Consider the following 21,325-nt stretch of genomic DNA (forward strand, 5'->3'; position numbering starts at 1 on the left):
AAGGTGCCACTAGTACTCCTTTTCTTTTTGATCATTTGCTGATGATTTAATTGTATCACAATCTGTTATTACCAGAATTTGATGTTTTAATGAAGTTATGAGGACAAAACAGCCCAGAGAAACGAGTTATTAATACCAGTTGGGGAGATGATGTAAAAGTTAAAGTAAATAAGCCAAAGGACAAAAATACTGTTAATATTGTAATTGTTATAAATATTACTTGCGAATTGAATTAACTGGAAAAATTCTGTTTTGCAAATGTAAATAGTGAATTCCAGGACAACCTCTGAAAAGAAATGGAACATTCTTATGGTGCCCCACTAGATGGCGCACACCAACTAATTATATGTATTATAAGTCCTCGGACTTACGATGCCAGACTTACGTCGGATGCCACTTACGACGCTTTTCAATTGACTGGGCGTTTCACCCCTAGGTGAATCGATTTGCATAAAGTTCGCTTGAAATCACTTCCTGATTGCGTTATACTGGTAAGCAGTTGGAAGGGGTTGCTTCTGATTGGCTTCTAGGCAGCAGGGTAGCTTGTTGCCAGATAGGGTTGCTGCTTGCTTTTGATTGGCTCCTGGCCCTGGGCTCAGCCAATCAGAAAGCTTGAACAGTGATTGGCTGAGGCTCAGCATGTGTGCCATTCTCCCTGGCTTTCTGAGCCTGTGTTGCCAGCTCTCTGAGCAGCATATGTGAGTTTATATGTTTATTTGAATGCTGTTTACAAAACACAGTGTACAGTAAATACATTGATGTTACAACATTAGTCATCTATAATTCATTTAGTACAAAACTTTGGGTTACTGTGGTGAAAACAGTGTATCGAGCCTTGGTTCAGGAACCAATCCCACCTTCATACCATTGATTCCTATGGGAAAAGTAGTTTCGACTTACAGCTTTTTGACTTACAAAGCAATTCTGAGGAACGAATTGTGTCGTAAGTCCGAGGACTCCCTGTATATTAAAAATAAGGTTCCAGTGCAATGGCTTTTTGGTTCTCGTTACATATAAGAAATTATAGGTGGCCTGTGATCCATCTGTTGACTGCTGTGGTGTTTTTAGTTTAATATTTTTAGTGGTAGGTGGCCTAGCTTCAGAGCACTGGAAGTGTCCAGGTTATTAATCTTTGGCTATATCTTTCACTCTCTTCCATGCCAAATGACTACCAGAATTCCTATGCATCTCTGGTAAGATAGATGGGACTTGTACCTCTCTGGGGTCCAGATATCAAATGCATGTGTATATATATAGTGGTGCTCAAAAATCTGCAATTAATGGACCATTAAAATGCGGATAATGCCACTCCCTCACCTCACAAGGGTGATGTGGAGAAAAATTAATGTTTTTGAAGCAAGGTGGGTGAGATAATATCTTTTATTGGACCAGCTACTGTCGGTGAGAAAGAAGCTTTTGAGCTTACACAGAGCTCTTCTTCAGGTTTTAGAAGCACTCATATATTCTAGTGGTGAGCACGATAGAGAAGCCCATGAGGAAATTAATAATTGTCTTCAGAACAGGGTTTGAATAATGCAGAAGGGTATTTTTCATTCTGTGGCTTCAGGTTAGTGCAGTGCCAGAAGTCAGTATCTGTTAGAATTGTGTTCAGAGTCTCTTGGTGTGGCATCCAAGGTGTATATTTTTACTTATTATGTTACATAGGTAGAATTTTAAATAGAATTTTGACTGTACTGTTTCATTTTGAGGTGTCAAGAATACTCTGGCAATAAACTTCCATTAGATAAAATGCCCAAACCTGTAATTCTTACATATTCAAAACTCATACTGAATTGAACGGGACTTTTGGGTCCACAGGGAATGTAAGTTTGAGACCTCAATGTTTTAGCATTATTCTGATCAACAGTGATTCATTACAGATGGATCCCCACTAATCCCAGCTCTCAGAATTAGTTTTATCAAAGGCCACCATGAAGTAGCAGCATATTTAGATTATTTACAAGAAACTTATAATAACTGAGAAACTGCTGACACTAAGCCTACTAAACACACTGGCAAACTTCATGTCTTATGTGAACATAGAAGTACATTTTTTATTAAACTGGGTGGGAAAAGTGCAAAATAAATCCGATGAAGTGCTTATATTTGGAAAAGTAACATGAATATATGAATGATACATACCTGGCAAACAAAATGACTAGTATACTAGCATATATTATGTTTAGAATTAAATGTTATTAAATTTTTAGAACTTGATCCTGCCCCCATTGAAGGCAATGGGTTTAACTTTTTTGTCATTGATTTTAATGGAAGAAGGATCAGGCAGCCTTATGCATTTACCATTTACCACAGAATTGACAGTGTCTTTGAAAAAAGAGCATTTAAACAAGCGATATTTGTACTACCTCATATGAAGATTTAAACTACTTCGGTTTCTGTTTGGGTTCTTATATTTCTGCTTACTCTTAAAAAATTTTTTTTTTAAATATGGTGATGGCGATACTGCCTAAAATCAGTGGAACATCTTTCAGTGACATCAGCTATCCAACCTCCATTGGTAGCACCCAGGACATCTTAGCACTCAAATATAGCGCCTGAAATCATTACTTTTACTCTGGAGGAGAGCTACACCTTGGTGAGATAATGCCATGACTCCTATTTATAAAATTAAGTACCTTCATTAATGGTATGAGTGAGACAACTATTCAAATCACATAGGACATAGTAGTCTAACAATTAGGCATTTTTGTCAAAGTTTCTCAAGGGTATTCCGCTCAATGTGTAACATGGGCAGCAGTAACAATTATTCAGTAAAGCAGCTTCCCCATGATTGATAAGAATATTGGAAAGAGAAAAACCTATTTATTTTTGCTGTTGGACCCAAGTTTCCTTTGTTCACGTAACAAAGGTCCAAATCCTGCACTCCTTACTCTTTGAAAACTCTGCATTATGGCAATAGGTGCTTTGAGAGAAGTGCAGGATCAGCCCCTACATGACTGACCCTACTAGTTTTGGCTGTGCTCTGAGATAGAGGAAGCAAAATTAGTGTTATCTCAGCTAGAGCGATTTATACACTAACACTAAGAACTCTTTTTAGACCATTTTTCTTCTGTTTAAATTAAATAAAATAAAATAAATTGAAACCACAAAACAAATAATTGATCAAATAGTTCTTTGAGCACTTGTTCATGTCCATTCCAATTAGGTGTGCGTGTGTGCACGGCAGCCAGAATTTTTTTCCCATAGCAGCATCCATTGGGTCGGCACCAATGGTGCAAGTAGAAATCATTTCTTGCTGGTACTGCCCTCATGGGAGAGACACAAGGGGGGGCACGTGACCTCCCCATGTGACGCCTCCCTGCCCTGCCCCCAGCGCGGGCCATCCATTCTCTCCCTGTCCCCTCCGACACCCCCCTTTGTATATACAAACATCAACATGCTTAACTATTCACTTTCCTCCTAAATATGTAATATTCAGTCGGTCTATATGGAATATGAGAGTTAGGTGAGGAGCCATTTCAGCATACATATGATTTATTAAAAGACAAATTTTAAGTAGAACTATATCCTAAACTTCTTTATGGTATTGTACCCAAACATTTCATTTTAATGGGGGATTCAACTTCCTTTATAGGAACAGACTCCTGAAACTCTTACCAGTCCATAAAAGTGGTCCATAGTCATGCAAATAGTTCCATTGTCTTCAGTGGGATTGATCAAATGATTAAGGGTTTACAGGATTAGGTTCCACGTTTGGAAATTGTTCTGGACGAAACTGACAATGTCTGAGCTGTCAGATCAGAAGGAGCTTCACTCAAATAAAGGTGAGCAGATGTGTGATAAGTCTTAGCTCCATTGCTAAGATGAGAAACATATTTTCAGCAAAGTTCTTGGCAGATTCCGGAGGCAGCTGGTTTAAGGCTGTCAGTGTCCAGCATTATAATCTTCACTTATAATTCTCTCACCCACGAAGCTGGAAAATGAGGCATTTGTTTTCTTTGTTTTGCTGCTCCAGTTCCAGTTAACAAAATGCATGTTAGACTAGTTTGGCTGCAAAGAATAATTCTGTGCACACTGGGGACAATACCTGATTCCCACCAGGATTCAGAACTGAGCTGACATCAGAATCCAAACATCCTCTGGTCAGTGCAAGCAGAGGCATTCTTCTAATGATTTGGACTTGATGTGATGCAGTATTGATGTCATGGATAATTCAGAACAATGGGGAGAAACAGAATAAAAAAACACTGCTTAAACACCTTCTGTCTCCCCTTCCCCTCCCCTCTTGAGGACTCCTGACCAAGGTAACAGCATAATACATATGCTAACAAACTTAAACAAAGCCTTTGTTTAAGTTTGTTAGCATACGTATTGTGCTGTTAAAGCCATATAAAGAATGAATGCCCTCCCTAGACATGTTCTGCTCCTTTAAGGAGCAGAGCGCAGCCCCACACCCTCCCTGGAGTGGGGGGCGAGAGCTAGCCCCAACTCTTTCTGGTACCCCGTACCTACTAAAAATTTCTTGCCTGTACTGTGTACGGGAGGGTACCACCCTACTTGCACTCCTGGTTGGCATGTGCCCCCTCTGGAGTCATGCCTTCATGGCACTCAATATAGAGCCCTGCCGACCTGTGAGGGCCTTGTCGACTCCTGACCTGGAAGGGCGGTTGAGTCCGGCCCCACCTTGCTTGGCGGATCTCAGGAGTCAGCAGCTGCAGCTCCCATCAACCCCGTAGGCGTTTAATGCGGTTCAGGACTTGTTGCACCTCATACCTGCGTCGACAGCACTGGTCCACCTGTGTCGACAGCACTGGTCCGCCCTGCAGTACAATCAAGAAGGAAACCGGCTATGCTGTCCCAGTGCTCGCATTCTCCACAGTGCCCTCTGACACCAGTCGTTCGGGAATGAGAGGCCAGTCGGTCCTCTACCTCCTGATGCTCGGTGCCCCGAAGTGCAGCTCCTCTGTGGTGTTCCTTCTTGGAGACCTCAGGGTCAGAGTCCAACTCCTATTGCTCCAGCACAACCAGGGGCAGGAGGTCCAGGTCACGACGGGAGAGATGAGCTTACCTGGCACTGTGGCCCCTGCAGCGGCAGAACCCGGTGCAGTGGTGCTAGACTTGACCCAGGCCAGGGCATACCTCCCAGAGGTGAGGTGCAAGCTCTCGGCAACATCATTTGAGGTCTCAGGCAGTTCCCCACCACTACAGCAAGGAACTGCCTGAAACTTCTAGGACATATGGCAGCCTGTATCTATGTGGTGCAGCATGCCAGGCTCAGACTTTGGCCTCTTCAGTCATGGCTAGCATTGGTGTATCAGTCAGTCTGGGACAATTTGGACCGGGTCATAACCCTGCCCTACCAGGTTCTCGACTCCCTTCTGTGGTGGCTCAACCCATAGGTAGTATGTGTAGAGGTCCCCTTCTCCAGCTCTTAGCCGCCTCTCTCCCTAGTGATGGACACATCAGCTCTGGGCTGGGGAGCACATCTGCGGGACCTCAGGACTCAAGGCATCTGGGCTTGGGCAGAGCTTGCTCTCCACATCCATGTCAGAGAGCTGAGAGCAGTGTGCCTGGCATGCAGCCAGGGAAATGTGTATCGGTGATGACAGACAACACCACGGCAATGTTCTATACCAACAAAGGAGGGGGGGTGCACGCTCCTCTCCCCTGTGCCAGGAAGCCCTCATGTTGTGGGACTTCTGCACAGAGCATTCAATACACCTGCAAGCATCATACCTCCGAGGGATACAGAACGAGTTGGCGGACTATCTAAGCAGGTCGTTCCACGGCCACAAGTGGTCCTTACGCCTGGACATCGCAAATTCCATCTTCCATCTGTGGGGCTTTCCCCAGATAGACCTGTTCACCACATGGCACAACAGGAAGTGTCAGCAGTTTTGCTCCTTCCTGAGTCACAGTCCAGGTTCCATCGCAGACACATTCCTCCTCCCATGGGGAGACCATCTCCTTTACACGTTCCTGCCCATTCTGCTCGTTCACAAGGTACTCCTCAAGATATGTTGGGAACAAGCTTTGGTGATATTGATAACTCCAGCCTGGCCCCACCAGCATTGGTACGCATCACTCCTGCAAATGCCTGTGGAAACCACGGTCACCTTGCTGCTCTTCCCAGACTTATTGACCCAGGATCACGGTAGTCTCCTGCACCTGAACCTCGAGTCACTACACCTCATGGCGTGGAAGCTCCATGACTGAATCTAATGGAGCTTTCCTGTTCAGACCCAGTCAGACAAGTCCTCCTTGGCAGTAGAAAGCCCTCCACCAGGGTTACCTACCTAGCCAAGTGGAAGAGATTCCCAATCTGATCGATGCAACATAGTTTGTCACCCACTCTCACCTCTATACTGTGTATATTGGACTAACTTCTCCACCTTAAGCAGCAGGGGCTGTCCATGTCATGAATAAGGGTTCACTTGTCCGCTATCTTGGCCTTTCATCCAGGTGCTGAGAACCAGTCCATCTTTGGCAACCCTATGGTTAGCCGTTTCCTCGAGGGTCTCAACAGGCTATACTCGCATTTCCGACAGCCGGTCCCAACCTGGGACCTCAATCTGGTCCTTTCCAGGTTGACGGGGCCATTCTTTGAACTACTGGTGACATACTCCCTGCTCTCTCTCTTGTACAAGGTGGCGTTTCTGGTGGTGATAACCTCAGCCAGGAGGGTGTCTGAGCTCAAAGTCCTAACATCAGAGCCTCCCTATACCATGTTCTATAAGGACAAGGTTCAACTCAGACCACATCCAGCTTTCCTCCCGAAGGTGGTTTCCCAATTCCACATCAACCAGGACATTTTCCTCCCAGTGTTCTATCCTAAACCACATTCAAGCGGCAGGGAGCAGAAGCTGCACTCATTGGATGTTCACAGAACACTAGCCTTCTACATCAAGAGAAAAAGCCGTTCTGGAAGTCTATTCAACTCTTTGTAGCTGTGGCAGACAGGATGAAAGGTCTCCCAGTCTCCTCCCACCATATTTCATCGTGGATCACATCCTACATCCAGGAGTGCTACAACTTGGCAGGGGTGCCTGCTCCTCCGCTCACAGCATGCTCTACCCGAGCGCAGGCTTCCTTGGCGGCATTCCTGGCACAGGTTCCCACCCCGGACAAATGCAGAGCGGCGACGTGGCCCTCCATACACACATTTACTGCACATTATGCGATCACCCAGCAGGCCAGAGACGATGCAGCCTTCGGTAGAGCAGTACTCCAATCAATAGTCAACTCCGACCCTGCCTCCAGAATTTAGGCTTGGAAGTCACCTAATTGGAGTGGACATGAACAAGCAGTCAAAGAAAAAATGGTTACTCACCTTCTTGTAACTGTTGTTCTTTGAGATGTGTTGTTGATGTCCATTCCAATACCTACCCCTCTGTTGGAGTAGTCAGCAAGAAGAAACTGAGGGGGTCAGCAGGGCTCTATATTGAGCGCTGTGAAGGCGTGATTCCCGCGAAAGCCCGGGCCAACATGACAGACGCAGCTATGGGAAAAAATTTCCGGCTGCTGTGCATGCGCGCACACAAACACCTAGTTGGAATGGACATGAACAACACATCTCGAAGAACAACAGTTACGAGAAGCTGAGTAACAGTTTTTTTTCAATCCGCAACCAAGTCCCCAATGAAGTGATCAGACAGCAGAGTGGCGTGCAAGATGTCATTGTTGAAAGCACGTACAGTAAAATGTGATGGGTTAGGCATATAGCTAGGCTCACTGACAATCGATGGGCTACAGCTGTCATTGAGTGGTATCCACGGAAACTGAAAAGACCACTTGGCCGACCTCCAAAGAGATGGGAAGATTTTATTGTGAAAAGGCATGGCTGCACATGAAGAACGAAGGCAAGTATAAGAGAAAAATGGAAGATGTGTTGTGACTGGCATAATCTATATGAAGGCTGAAGGACCGATTGATCAAGCTGATCAAGGTGAGTTAGTTTTCTTCTTCCCTGTCCTTATTTACATCACATAGGCCTGATGCTCTTCTTACTTAAAACAGTTAGCAGTAGTGTAGTTCCAATATGCTCACTGGAGTTACTCATGAAATACAACAGTGTGAGAGGAGGATCAGGTCCTGATTTTTTCAGGTTTCTTGGTTCTGGGCTGAACTTAAAAGAAGTCTCAAAGATCTCTCGTGAAAAAAGCCCCATCTAGTGAAAAAGATCTCCTGAAGTAGGGGGAAGCAAAAGCAAGTCCTGTGAGGGCAACCTTCCTTAATCCCTCCTGAGTGAGATGCTGACCTTATGCTGGAGCTGAAGCCATAAGCCTTAGCAAGAAGCAGGTCCTCAGTGGTGGACTCAACACTGTGAACGTGTCTGTCACCACTGATAGACAAGAAGGGAAAGGATTTGGGCGTATGAGGTAGTGCCTTAGCTTCCTCCAGGCCTCCCCTGGGTGATGGTGACCCCAAAGGGGGCATTTTTGAAACTCGTGCTCTATGAAAGTAATAGTGCAACAGCAGGGAAGGTATAGAGGGCTTTTGGCACAACAAGTGGGCTTATCCTTTTGATGACAACACCCCCAAGATGGGGCTTTGTAGGGTACTGCATCCCTATGTGTGATGGTGGCTCAGTGGGTGGGTGCTCTGGGGGCCTCCCACTCTGGATAAGTATATTCAGAGGGGAGGCTTTCCCCAGGCTTACATTATATGGGAAGCCACAATAGATTGGTTCTGCTAAAGGCCCTCAATGTGCTTGAACCATCCATGCTCCAGAAGGAGAAGGAAGGGAAGTCAGCCATGAAAGCAGAGTTTACTGGCACCCTGTGGAGCCTGGGACTTATTGTCTTTTAATCTTTTTCATTTAATATTTCAGAATAATTTTCAGATTGTAAACTAACAACAGCTTCTAGCTGCTGACAGATGTTATCACACAATCAGAAATACTGAGAAATGATTCTGACCCTTCAGGTTTACAAGCATGCACTACTATCTGGATGGACATGAAGGACCAGCCTTCTGCTTTTTTTACTGAAGACAAAGACAGTTTGCTACTGATGTCATTGAGGCAGGAATAGACCCTAAATCTGATTAATTTAATAAAAATATGGGGAAAACTAGAATTTAGAGTCAGAATCTCTCTCTCTCTTTTCTGTGGGAATTGTTCCCTGGGAAATGTTCTGGAAGTGTTCTCGTGTTTAGACCAGGGGGCTGGAAGCCATTCCCAGTTCTGCACACTGACTCACTGACACCATCTGTAAACTGGGTATTATCCTGCCCATATTTTGGCTAAGTATTGTTGTTAGTAGTTACTATCTTCTCTCATAGGGGTATTATGAGTAGAGCTAGGCAAAAGTTTTCAATCCAAACTTTTTTCAGTGAAAAAAAGCAGATTCAATCACACTGAAATTCATGTCAATTTTGCCAAATTGTTCATTCTGAGACCTCACCCCCAAAATTGAAACATTATGTGTTGACACTTTTTAATGAAACATTTTGATTTTTCCATTCAAAGAAACTTTTTGTTTAGAAATTTCCTTTAATTGCATTTTAAAAGAATAAAAATAGTTTAAAATGCTCAAAATTGAATTCATTTTTTTTCAACTTTTCAGATCATTTGAAAATCTCAACAACAAAAAAGAAAGTTCTGGTTCAACCTGAAACGTAATTTTTTTTTCAGAATTGGCAGCAAACTGAAAAATCTATTATACCTGGTTGTAATTGTGAGACTCAGCTAAATTTTAATTTAATGCACCCTGAGATCCTCAGAGGAAAGGAGAAATAAAAGTGCAAGTTGTAGATCTGGCTTCTGTTTATGAGACTTTAATAATATCATGAGGTTATAATAAAAGTGACTAAGGAAAACTTTTATCCTGATCAACATTCCTTGTCCTAATGAATATTACCAGTGGTTTATTATGCATATGATCACAGTTGTATGAAGCCTGCTTTTGAGAGACCAATGCCATGTTCATCATTTGAAGAGGCATGACAAACAAACAATACAGAACATTAAATTATAACTAGGAAAGCTTTAGTAAGAGAATATAATTAATGCTGCTCTCTTCAATTCCCAAAGACAGAGGATTTTCAATATTTTACAGGGAGTGTGAAAAAAAGTGATGGGAATAAATCAGGACTTCTTGAGGATGTGTTAGTCTCAAAGCACTAGAATTGTTGTGTTAAACCTGCTGTATTCAGCAGCTGTTAGTTCCAAATGCAGCACTGCTGGCCAGATAGAATTTTCAAGTTCTGTCAATAAGTATCTAGCATTAAATATGCCACAAAGATGGGTAAATTTATCATATGCTTTGTGCCAGGAGCACAAGCCACTAATAGTGATGAACAGATGGCCAGTGGAGAGGCTGAGATACCCAAGCTTCAACCCATTAACCTTTGGAACCTAAATATTATAACAGCTGGGAATACCTTTCTCCCCTAAAATAGGGTTAAAAATTACCACTTTCAGCATATTAGCACCCTCTCCAAATTAACAAGGATAGCAAGTGATATGATTCTACTCTGGGACACTATTTGCTCTGCAGAAGGTGGTCCCATCCTTAAAGACTAAATTGAATGTCAGTCGATAGCCAGCTGGCCTAGTAGTCAGGCAGTAGCTCCACAGTACTTCCTGTCCTGGTCATTCTTGAAGGGGCTTCATCCAGGTCATATGCAGTGGGCCTCAATCCCTCCTGAGTGTTTCTTCCCCTCCTCTTAGTGTTCTGTCATAGCAGAAGTACAGGGGAGCAAGGTTAGGGGACCCAAGTCCCCCCACTCCACCGGGTTTCAACCCAGACCCCCAGAGAAGCATTACAGTGTCTGGACCACTCGTTGGTCCACCCCAAGTTATACTATCCCCTGGGTTGCTTCCTGTCGGGCTGTCTCTTCTCTGTTTGGGGCATGGTCACAGACTTAGAAATAGCCACTTAATTTGCCAGTGGGACAATGTCCCATTCTTTGTAGTCTTTTGGGAGTTTTCAACTCCCAAAGAGAGGGGAAGAATCTGGATCACCGCTTCCAGGAAAGTCTTAACAATGCTGTAGCCACTCCTCATAGCACCAGGCACCAGCCTCACTTCCTGGTGCAGCCTGTAGCTCCTTTCCCACTTCCCCTGGGCTACCAGTTCCCTTTTAAGCTATCCCTCCACCTAGGGCATGCCCTGCAGTAGCTGGGGAATGGGGCATCCCAAGCCCACTGCTGTTCTGTGCCTTGCCCTGGTTTAGTGTGGGGTTGGATGATCGAGATGCTAAAGGAGCATTCAAGGATGATAAGGCCACTGTGGAGAAACTAAATGAATTCTTTGCATCGGTCTTCACAGCTGAGGATGTGAGGGAGATTCCCAAACCTGAGCCATTCTTTTTAGGTGACAAATCTGAGAAACTGTCCCAGATTGAGGTGTCGTCAGAAGAGATTTTGGAACAAATTGATAAACTAAAGAGTAATAAGTCAACAGGACCAGATGGTATTTACCCAAGAGTTCTGAAGGAACACAAATGTGAAATTGCCAAACTACTAACTGTAGTCTGTAACCTATCATTTAAATCAGTTTCTGTACCAAATGACTGAAGGATAGCTAATGTGACGCCAATTCTTAAAAAGGGCTCCAGAGGTGATCCCGGCAATTACAGGCTGGTAAGTCTGACTTCAGTACTGAACAAACTGGTTGAAACTATAGTAACAAACACACAGATGAACATACTTTGTTGGGGAAGAGTCAGCATGGTTTTTGTAAAGGGAAATCATGCCTCACCAATCTACTAGACTTCTTTGAGGGAGTCAACAAGCATGTGAACAAAGGGGATCCAGTGGATACAGTGTACTTAGATTTTCAGAAAGCCTTTGACAAGGTCCCTCACCAAAGGCTCTTAAGCAAAGTAAGTTGTCATGGGATAAGAAGGAAGGTCCTCTCATGGATTAGTAACTGGGTAAAATATAGGAAACAAAGGGTAGGAATAAATGGTCAGTTTCCAGAATGGATAGAGGTAAATAGTGGTGTCTCCCAGGGGTCTCTGCTGGGCCCAGTCCTATTTAATATATTCATAAATGATCTGGGAAAAGGGATAAACAGTGAAGTGGCAAAATTTGCAGATAATACAAAATTGCTCAAGATAGTTAAGTCCCAGGCAGACTGCGAAGAACTGCAAAAGGATCTCTCAAAACTGGGTGACTGGGCAACAAAATGGCAGATGAAATTCAATGTTGATAAATGCAAAGTAATGTACATTGGAAAACGTAATCCCAACTATAAGACAGGGTATTTTCATCTTGGAAAAGAGACGACTAAGGGGGGGATATGATAGAGGTCTATAAAATCATGACTGATGTGGAGAAAGTAAATAAGGAAGTGTTATTTACTCCTTCTCGTAACACAAGAACTAAGGGTCACCAAATGAAATTATCTGGCAGCAGTTTTAAAACAAACAAAAGGAAGTATAGTTAACGCATAGTCAACCTGTGGAACTCCTTGTCAGAGGATGTTGTGAAGGCCAAGACTGTAATAGGGTTAAAAAAAGAACTAGATAAGTTAATGGACGATAGATCCATCAATGGCTACTACCCAGGATGGACAGGGATGGTGTCCCTAGCCTCTGTTTGCCAGAATCTGGGAATGGGCAATAGGGGATGGATCACTTGGCGATTACCTGTTCTGTTCATTCCCTCTGGAGCACCTGGCATTGGCCACTGTCAGAAGACAGAATACTGGGCTAGATGGACCTTTGGTCTGAATAAGTATTGCCATTTTTATGTTCTGTAAATCCCATCACAGTAAGAAATCTTTATCTACTTCCTAATTAATAGACTTTCCCCTGGGAGTCTTTCATTTCATTAAAATAGGAATTGGGTATCTGGATAGCTAAGAAAAGAGTTTTCTAATTGTTTGTATTTGCATTACAGTTTATGCCACTTAATTCAAGTTAATCTTTTTAAGTAAATAAGAAACACTGGTTCCCATGAGGCTGTAAAACAATATCGGTCTGTTTTAGGGTTTTCTATATAACTCCTTTTCTGGAACTTTTTGCATTCTTAGTACAGATTGCAGATAAAGACAGAGAATCCGCTTTCCCCAGTGCCATACTTTACACGATATCCTTACAAAGGTGGTCCTTTCATTTGCAGAACAGTTTGATTCATACTCACTGTTTCCTTCTGCATTCAATAGCTCTATCTATCCTGAACTCAGGTAAACTGATGAATCCTTCTGCTTTTTCATCCTATCACAAGAGAAGAGGAAGTGCAGGTGAAGATGAGTACATTATCGAGGAAGAGAGAAATGGGAGATGAAAACTGGACAGCTCTGACTTATGGTCAAAAGCCAGGTCAAGTCCAATTAATAAAGATAAAGAATACATTGTTCCCCACTGTTAATTCATGAAGATAGTTTACTTAAACATATGCTGTAGACAGTTTTTTATAAAGTGACCGACTTGTCAGTTCACTAACCATGCCACAGTAACACCAGTCCTTCTGTGTTAAAGACAATACAGAGCACATTCAAATGTGAAAATTACTTTCAACATCATAGCAGGAATCTGAACCCATTTGTTTAAAGAGTATATTACATCTTACCAGTGATTGTATTGTGGACACCTCCCTTCCTAATGGTGACTGAAAACATTACTGTGGCAATTTCAACAATTGTTTGCATGGAAAAGTAATATTAGGAAAATATTTCATGTAATTTTCATTTCCTTAAATGTGATTTAACAGTGGAAGAAGACAACCAGCACAATATGACCGGCCAGCTTTCTGAAGACCACGCATAAGTGCTGCGCAGATCACTGATGGTTTATGTACCACACAGCCTGGGAACCACTGGCACACATAAGGAGTACCATCTGACATTTGCAGACACATCAATAAATATATTGGTATACACACAACACAAGCATACTCTCACACTGTTTTATTATTACCCCCAACATAATCATACATACAAGCATACATTCAAACTGTTTTATTATTACCCTCAGCATAATCTAAGAAAATAAGTCTCCATGACTCAAATCAACTGCTCTCCTGAGTCAGGTTTTCACATTTGGTTTAATTTTTAGACTGTAGGGATGAACTCATCCCAGGTGTAACACATGGCTGAATTTCCCCACACTGTTGATAATAGGGCAAGATGACAGCGAACATCTTGTTAACCTAATGAATAACAAATATGGAAAAGAAGTACTGTTTATTGCTGACACTTGTAGTTCTCGAAGAATGCCATGTAACTATTTTATTGTTAGACTTGCACATAGATGATTGAAGACTTCAACTGAATCATTGCAACTGAATTTTTTCCTATCCAGACCCATGTATCACAGACCCATGTCCAAGGAAACTCTGCGTATTTAACTACTAATTGGTAAATATTAGCTTCCTTTATTTAAAAAGTAGCAAAATTTAATTTAGGCTGTTTTTTCTTTCTTTCCAGTGTAGCATATACTTACATTCTGGTTTGTGTACCAGTACAATGAAGAATCCTTCAGAATAAACCAGTATTTTTTCCATTTCTGTGTAAAGTATCCTTTGGCATCTTTTTTCTTCCACAGCCAGCCCTCACAATCTCCATGGCCCAAGTCTTTGCAGGAAATCCGCCTCCTGCTCCCACTAGTCAGAGAGCTCCCTGTAAATGGGAAGATAACGTGAGAGACTGAGGGATCCTATTGCTATAAAAATAAATACAATAACTTACTTTTTAAAACTAGTGGTGAGCCAAAACAGGAACCTCTAAACTGAAACCCTTCAAATTTCAGGGTGGAGAGTGGTTCAGATTATAATTCCTGAATCTAGACATGTCCTATGATTTTGGTTTCCAGATGGATGCAAAGATAGAAGAGGCGTGGTTTGTAATTCTGGTTTGGATTGAATAAAATCTTATCCAATTATTTATTCTCAAAGGAGTTCTGCCATATGGGGCCAAAATCTCATTAAAATAGTTTGTGATATTTTGGCATCATCAAATCCAAACCAAAAACCTAGCCCTGATTTGGTCTTTAAGTGGCATAAACTTAAATCTTGATCCAAATCCAAACACTACTTCCTCAGTCCGTTTTTAGCTCTTAATTTTAGCTGCCCTAAAATAAGTCAAATTCTGGTAAGGAAGTTTATTGTCAAGAAAAAGGGAGCATCATCATTCCATAAGAATCATGGAGCAGTATATGCCCACAATACTTGTACTCTGATTTTAATTCATCAATAATATTTTAGATTTACTGAACTTAGTTTAAATGCACTGTAACAGGAAAATACCTTGTCTTCATTACTTCAACACATCCTAGTTGATAACCCTGAAATGTCACTCTGTCTTACAGATATCACTATCAAACAGAATTTTTTCTTAATATTGTATAATTTTTCCTTAAAAGCCTACAGCAAAGTTAATTAAAACATTAGATGCTTTACTGTGAAAAATCAAGTTTACATTGTTACATACATTATATTTGTCTGACAGCTGTGACGCAGTGCCAGAAGGTTAGATCACATTAAATTACTACTCTTTTCTTGATAGTATTCCATTGAACTTAACATTTTCTTCTTTTCAAAAGAAGTTACTGCATCCTGCATACAGCTTTAGAAATACTATAAACTTATTGACTGAGTAAAGGAGAAGTCTTTAGGCAGTGAGTTAAAACTGCGAACAGAATAAAAAGACCAGTTTGCATGTACTATGTATAAAGTATACCAGATTATAGAATGACAAAAGAAGTGCCTTTTTATTTTATAACTTTTTATCAAAAGATTGTTTTCTTGATATTCACAAATTGTTTGTTTTTTTAAAGAATAAAGTAGTAAGAAATGGCATAATATATGTCTTTCTGCCACTGAAATCAAGTTCCCTTGAGTATTTACAAGCAAACTTGCAGATAAATGTATATATCTGGAAATACATGAATTAGGTCTGATCCCGACAGTGGATCTGTATACGTGACCCACACTCCTCCCATTGCCATAATAGGGCCTTCATTTTCTAAAGCCATAATAGGGCCTTCATTTTCTAAATTCTGAATACTTATCAACTGAAATAGTTTACCTTTTGACCATTTTTTGGTTTTTACCCTCAGGGAAGCGTAGTGGAAAGACTATAAGGAGAGAAAAAAATATGGATGAGTACCAGTCCATGCAGTATTAAACCATGTTATTCTGTTGATATACAGTAATCTCTTCATTAATGATTGTCTGTGTCCATGATCTTCCTACCTTTGCCATTTCAAGCACGAGAAAATCTTAATTTTTAATAATCATATTATAAAATATTGTAATAAAAGTAACACAAATTGCAGTTATTAGGCAGCAAAAAACGGTAGTAATAATTGGTGGTACTGAGCAATCACAATAATCTCCTTTGGTGTTATTTTGTTTTATAATAATAGGAGGATAAAAACAAACAACAAACAAGCAGAACAATGCAATGCTAAATAAATAAACTAACATCTGTATTTTCACAGAGTTACCTGGGGTATTTAGCCACATGCTTCCCTATCAAGTCAACAGGAGCTCTTGACTGAATCCTTATGAAGTAGTGAGGAGATAATTTCATGGGGGTTTCACAGGCATTATATAATAACAAAAAGTCACATAATCATTCATTTTAAGAATAAATTAAACTGTAACACACAACTAATCAATTCAAGGGGAAATTTCTGTCCTGAATCTTATAAAGTTAATATGTGATTTTAGTCTTTGTTTAATGCCATATTAGTGGGAACTCATATACAAGTCCTCTAATTATATCCAGGTACATGCCTGCTGTAGCAATGAAATTACACCCAAAATTTAGTAACATTCTTTTGTGACCGCAGAATATACCATTAATTCAGAAAACAATGGAAAGTAAGTCATTTTTATACATTTTAAAACATAAGTATTATTTAATGGAGAGTGGGGAGATTTTTTATGCATGGGAATGGCATGGGAAAAAGAACAGGCCAGCGTGAAGGAGAAGTGGACTGCTGGCTGCTGAGGCTGTAGTCATTAGCAGAGCAAAGGCAAGGAGCTTGTGGCATTGCAGACACATAGGTAGGGCAGGTTTCAGAGTGGTAGCCGTGTTAGTCTGTATCATCAAAAAGAAAAGGAGTACTTGTGGCATCTTAGAGACTAACAAATTTATTTGAGCATAAGCTTTCGTGGGCTAAAACCCACATCATCGGATGCATGCAGTGGAAAATACAGTAGGAAGATATATATATAAACAGAGAACATGAAAAAATGGGTGTTGCCATACTCACTATAACGAGAGTGATCAATTAAGGTGAAAAGAAAAGGAGTACTTGTGGCACCTTAGAGACTAACAAATTAAGGTGAGCTATTATCAGCAGGAGAAAAAAAATCTTTTGTAGTGATAATCAGGATGGCCCATTTCCAACAGTTGACAAGCAGGTGAGAGTAACGGGGGGGTGGGGGGGTGGGAATAAGCATGCGGAAATAGTTTTACTCTGTGTAATGACCCATCCACTCCCAGTCTTTATTCAAGCCTAATTTAATGGTGTCCAGTTTACAAATGAATTCCAATTCAGCAGTCTCTCATTGGAGTCCGTTTTTGAAGTTTTTTTGTTGTAATATTTCAACTTTTAGGTCTGTAATTGAGTGACCAAGGAGATTGAAGTGTTCTCCAACTGGTTTTTGAATGTAGGGCAGCGTCGCATGGTGAATGAAAGGCATACTTTTTCATCTGTTTTGTCCTGTCTGACATATAGATTGTGAGCTCTCTGGATCAGGGACTGTCATCTTTGATATTTGTCTGTATAGTGCCTAGCACACTGTGGTTCTGATCCTTAACAGGGGGTTCTAGCTGGTACCATAATACAAATAAATAAAAAAATAATATAATGTCTACATCCATCACATAAATGTACACAGTATTTCAGGTGTTTTTACCATATTAAACATCTATCTGTAACACTCTAGTAACTAGAAGTTACTGTGGTTAAGCAGCAGTTTTTTTTAAGGAAGTTGATCATAATCATAAGCAATAGATACAATAATCTAAGCAAATCAGAGTACAAGAAACTCTACAGCTATTGAGACTTAACTGTACAGTGGTTGTTTCCCTTTTAGTACAATTCTTTGTGCTCTGCTTGCCTCCAAGGGGTTGATTTGTCTCTGTAGGCCTATTTCTCAATAACCACACAGTGTGTGAATTCTTGTACTGGGTGAAACCCCTTCCTGTCAGCTGTGCAGGTATTTGCATAATCCCACTGCAGTTATTTCTCAGTGACCACACTGCACTGCTCTTTGCTCTGATTTGCTGCTATAATCCCTTTCTGCCCAGACTGGTTCTTGTTCTCAGGATTTTCAAGCTGATTACCAGCAAAAATGACACCACCTTAGCTTTTTATTTCCTTCACATGAAACAGAAAAACATCACTACTAATATGAAAAGGAGAAAAAACAAAGAAATTCACCTTTTCCAAAAACAAATCAAAGACACCACTCAAATGCAAAGAGAATGGGGGCTGAGAAAAGGTTTAAAGGGAAACTGTTTTCTAAATATTTTAAAAAACCAAACCCCAATCCCTTTGAATCATTACCCTCCCTCAGGCTGCATTCTGCTCCCACTGAAGTCAGTGGGAACTTTGCTACTGTTCAATGGGAGCAGTTTGGGGTCTTTCATCTCATTTCTATTCCTATCTCACCCTACAGGTCAGCAGGGCTCTTCTTGTTGGTTTACATAGTCTCTTCCTCCTAGTTTAATTCTGGAACAAAATGAAAACAAAATATACTACAATCTGAGAGGCAAAGAGCCTGGCTGGAACACAGAAAGAAAAGGGAGTGAGGAGAGGAAAAAAGATCTGCTGAAGGCTAAAGGGAGAGAAGGGGGATGGGTTGGAAGAAAGACTCAGACATCAGGATGATGACCATGATATGCATGCCTAGACGTGAATAATATAATTAGTACAGTATTCCAGCCCAGTTATTTATTTTGATATTAAATTAATTTTATGTCTTCACATTTTCATTTTCAACGTGAATATTTTTGAATTGATCATGCCTTATTTCATCTCAGATATTATCATAGGGCTAGATGATATTTTTGCAGATGGGTAGGACATGGCTATGACTTCTGGTCCTTAGACAAGTATAGGAAGAAGTTTGAGATTGTGAGAAAAGCACATTAACTGGATATTTCTGCTAAATGATAATCAGTGAGACAGTTATTGTTAATATTAAAATGTTGTCCTTAAGCTTCAGAGTTAACAACCAAGTGGAATACATGGGGCAAATATTACCTAAGACTACTGTTTCAGCCTATATGCATATGCAGGCAGACACCAGTTTGTACTCCATTCCTGTTTTCAATGTTATCTCTGCAACCAATATGGGCTAAAAATATGGGTTTTTTTAAAAAGAAAATTTAAATTCTGAAGCTCAATTGTGCACAGCAAGTTCCGTAGCCATGAATTGCAGAACACACAAAGCTCTGAATATAATATTAGATCATAATAATAAACAAATGTTTAATTTAGATTAACTGCTTGCCATTTTATGTTTTAGACCACAGTGAAAAGTTTAAGATAGTACTCTAAATTGGTGAACTTATATTTTTATTTCCACACAACCAATTTAAACATACAAAACTGAGTATTCTTAAATTTGTTGCAAAAATATTGTTTTTGGGCTGAAACTTTGTGCTGAATTTCAGTATTCATAAAATTCTTTCTGTTCAGTTATTTGCCCCTGAAAATAGACATTTATTACAGGAAAATTGGCAGAACTCGAACTATATGGCCCAGATTCCTTCCATTACCATTTCTTCTCTATTATAAAAATTGTATAAAATGAGACATGGGCATTTGGTGCTTTTATTAGCTTAGCAAGATCTTTCTGTTCAGGGAGGACATTCTGTAAAAGTAGCATTTTTCTGAATAAGAAGACCACATAAAAGGCCAACAAATACCACTGCAAATACACCCCATTATGCTGTTCTTTTCATCAGAAATTCCCCTGACAGTCTAGCCTGAAATGAGAGACAAAAATAGCTGAAAAGTTACTCAATAGTGCAAGACTGTTTGCAGATACATCAGATATTCTGAGTTAGCTCAGCATAAAGCAAAGATTAAGTATAAATCCCAACAAGATAGCATTATTAGACTGTGACTATAGTTTGGGCCACAGAGGGAAGCTGTAAATACCAACAGTCCTTTGTAGATATGAAATAACAATGAGAACCTGAAAAAAATTGTGCAGTTACAGTGTTATAATAAGTGCAACAATATTTTACTACTTTAAAAATTTATGATTTTATTCATTAGACAGGGGTTTGGTAACAGAGGCAACTGCAATTTAGTGGTTAGAGCAGAGGACTGGGCATAAGGGACTTGGGTTCAACTGACGATTCTACCAGTGACTCATTGTGTAATCTTGTACGAGTCACTTTTCTATGTGTCTCAGTTTATCCATATGTAAAATCAGAATAATGCTTACTTATTTTTGTGCAGGGCTTTGAGTTTCTATGAGAGAAGGTGCTGTAATAAGTGCATAGTCTGATTATTATTCATTAAGGAACATCCTTCTTTTGAGTAAGGGTTGAATGTGGAGTATAGATTATAAAATGTACAGTAATTCATTTAAAGATATGTAACGAGCGTTATAATTTAAACACTGCACAAGCATACCACATAATAGGAGCATCTGAAGATAGGACTCTGAATGCTGGAGAGGCTTAAGCAAGGCATAATTTTAAAAGACAGTGGTGGATGGGAGGGATTGTCTCAGTATCATCGTAGGCCTGCTCGTTGTCCCCTTAAAATTCAGCCAGAAGTGACCTGCCATATTTGGCAGCATGAGCACTTTCTGGCCCCGAATCTCTCACAGGAATCAGCTACGCTGTACTCCTGTGAGGCCTGGCTCACTGCACACCAGACCGAGTACCCACAGACTGCCACTGTCTATAGCAATGCTCCAGGGGCAGCTGTACACTAACGTGTGTCTAGAAATTCTTCTAGCCTCTGAGTCATTCTCTCATTTTTCTAGGCCTGCTCCATTCTCTCTTTTGTTCTGGCCACTCTCCCAGCCAACAACAGTACAATGTTTGACGTGCTGCAGATAGACAGAGTTGAACTCTGAGACTGACAAAATCCATAAATGTAACAGGTATGATATCATGCAAAGACTTAGTAAATTCTCTCCATCTGCTGGATGGGGGACCTGTATTTCAAGCCTATGCAGTGGCATGGAAGATTGAAGAGAGAAAGGCCAGCAGTCTGTTGCTGTTTGTAGGAGAAATATTGGAAACGAGGACATAGAATGGATGTTAAATGGGAAAAAGTGGCAAAAAAATTAAACAATGTATTGTGGCTTTTATGTATTTATTTTAAACCAGAGCAGCGAATAAGATTTGCTGTGCAACCAGACTGCCCAAAGAATGATTATGCTTCTTGTGAATGGGGATGAATCAGGATGGAGCAGGCTGCTCCCTCTA

At 40.7% G+C, this 21,325-nt stretch overlaps 1 protein-coding gene across 1 annotated transcript in view; it reads right to left on the reverse strand.

The window, feature by feature from the left end:
- The window catches only part of LOC114019421 (connector enhancer of kinase suppressor of ras 2), a 456,264-nt gene that overhangs the window by 49,888 nt on the left and 385,051 nt on the right, over positions 1-21,325 (reverse strand). Inside the window, exons 17-19 of the mRNA XM_043522361.1 lie at positions 15,938-15,986; positions 14,355-14,530; positions 13,054-13,127 (exon numbers count right to left, since the gene is read on the reverse strand). Of these exons, the coding sequence (XP_043378296.1) occupies positions 13,054-13,127; positions 14,355-14,530; positions 15,938-15,986 (299 nt within the window). The remainder of the gene's footprint in view (positions 1-13,053; positions 13,128-14,354; positions 14,531-15,937; positions 15,987-21,325) is intronic.

The sequence above is a fragment of the Chelonia mydas genome, chromosome 9 (genome assembly GCF_015237465.2).
Source record: "Chelonia mydas isolate rCheMyd1 chromosome 9, rCheMyd1.pri.v2, whole genome shotgun sequence".
Taxonomy (NCBI): domain Eukaryota; kingdom Metazoa; phylum Chordata; order Testudines; family Cheloniidae; genus Chelonia; species Chelonia mydas.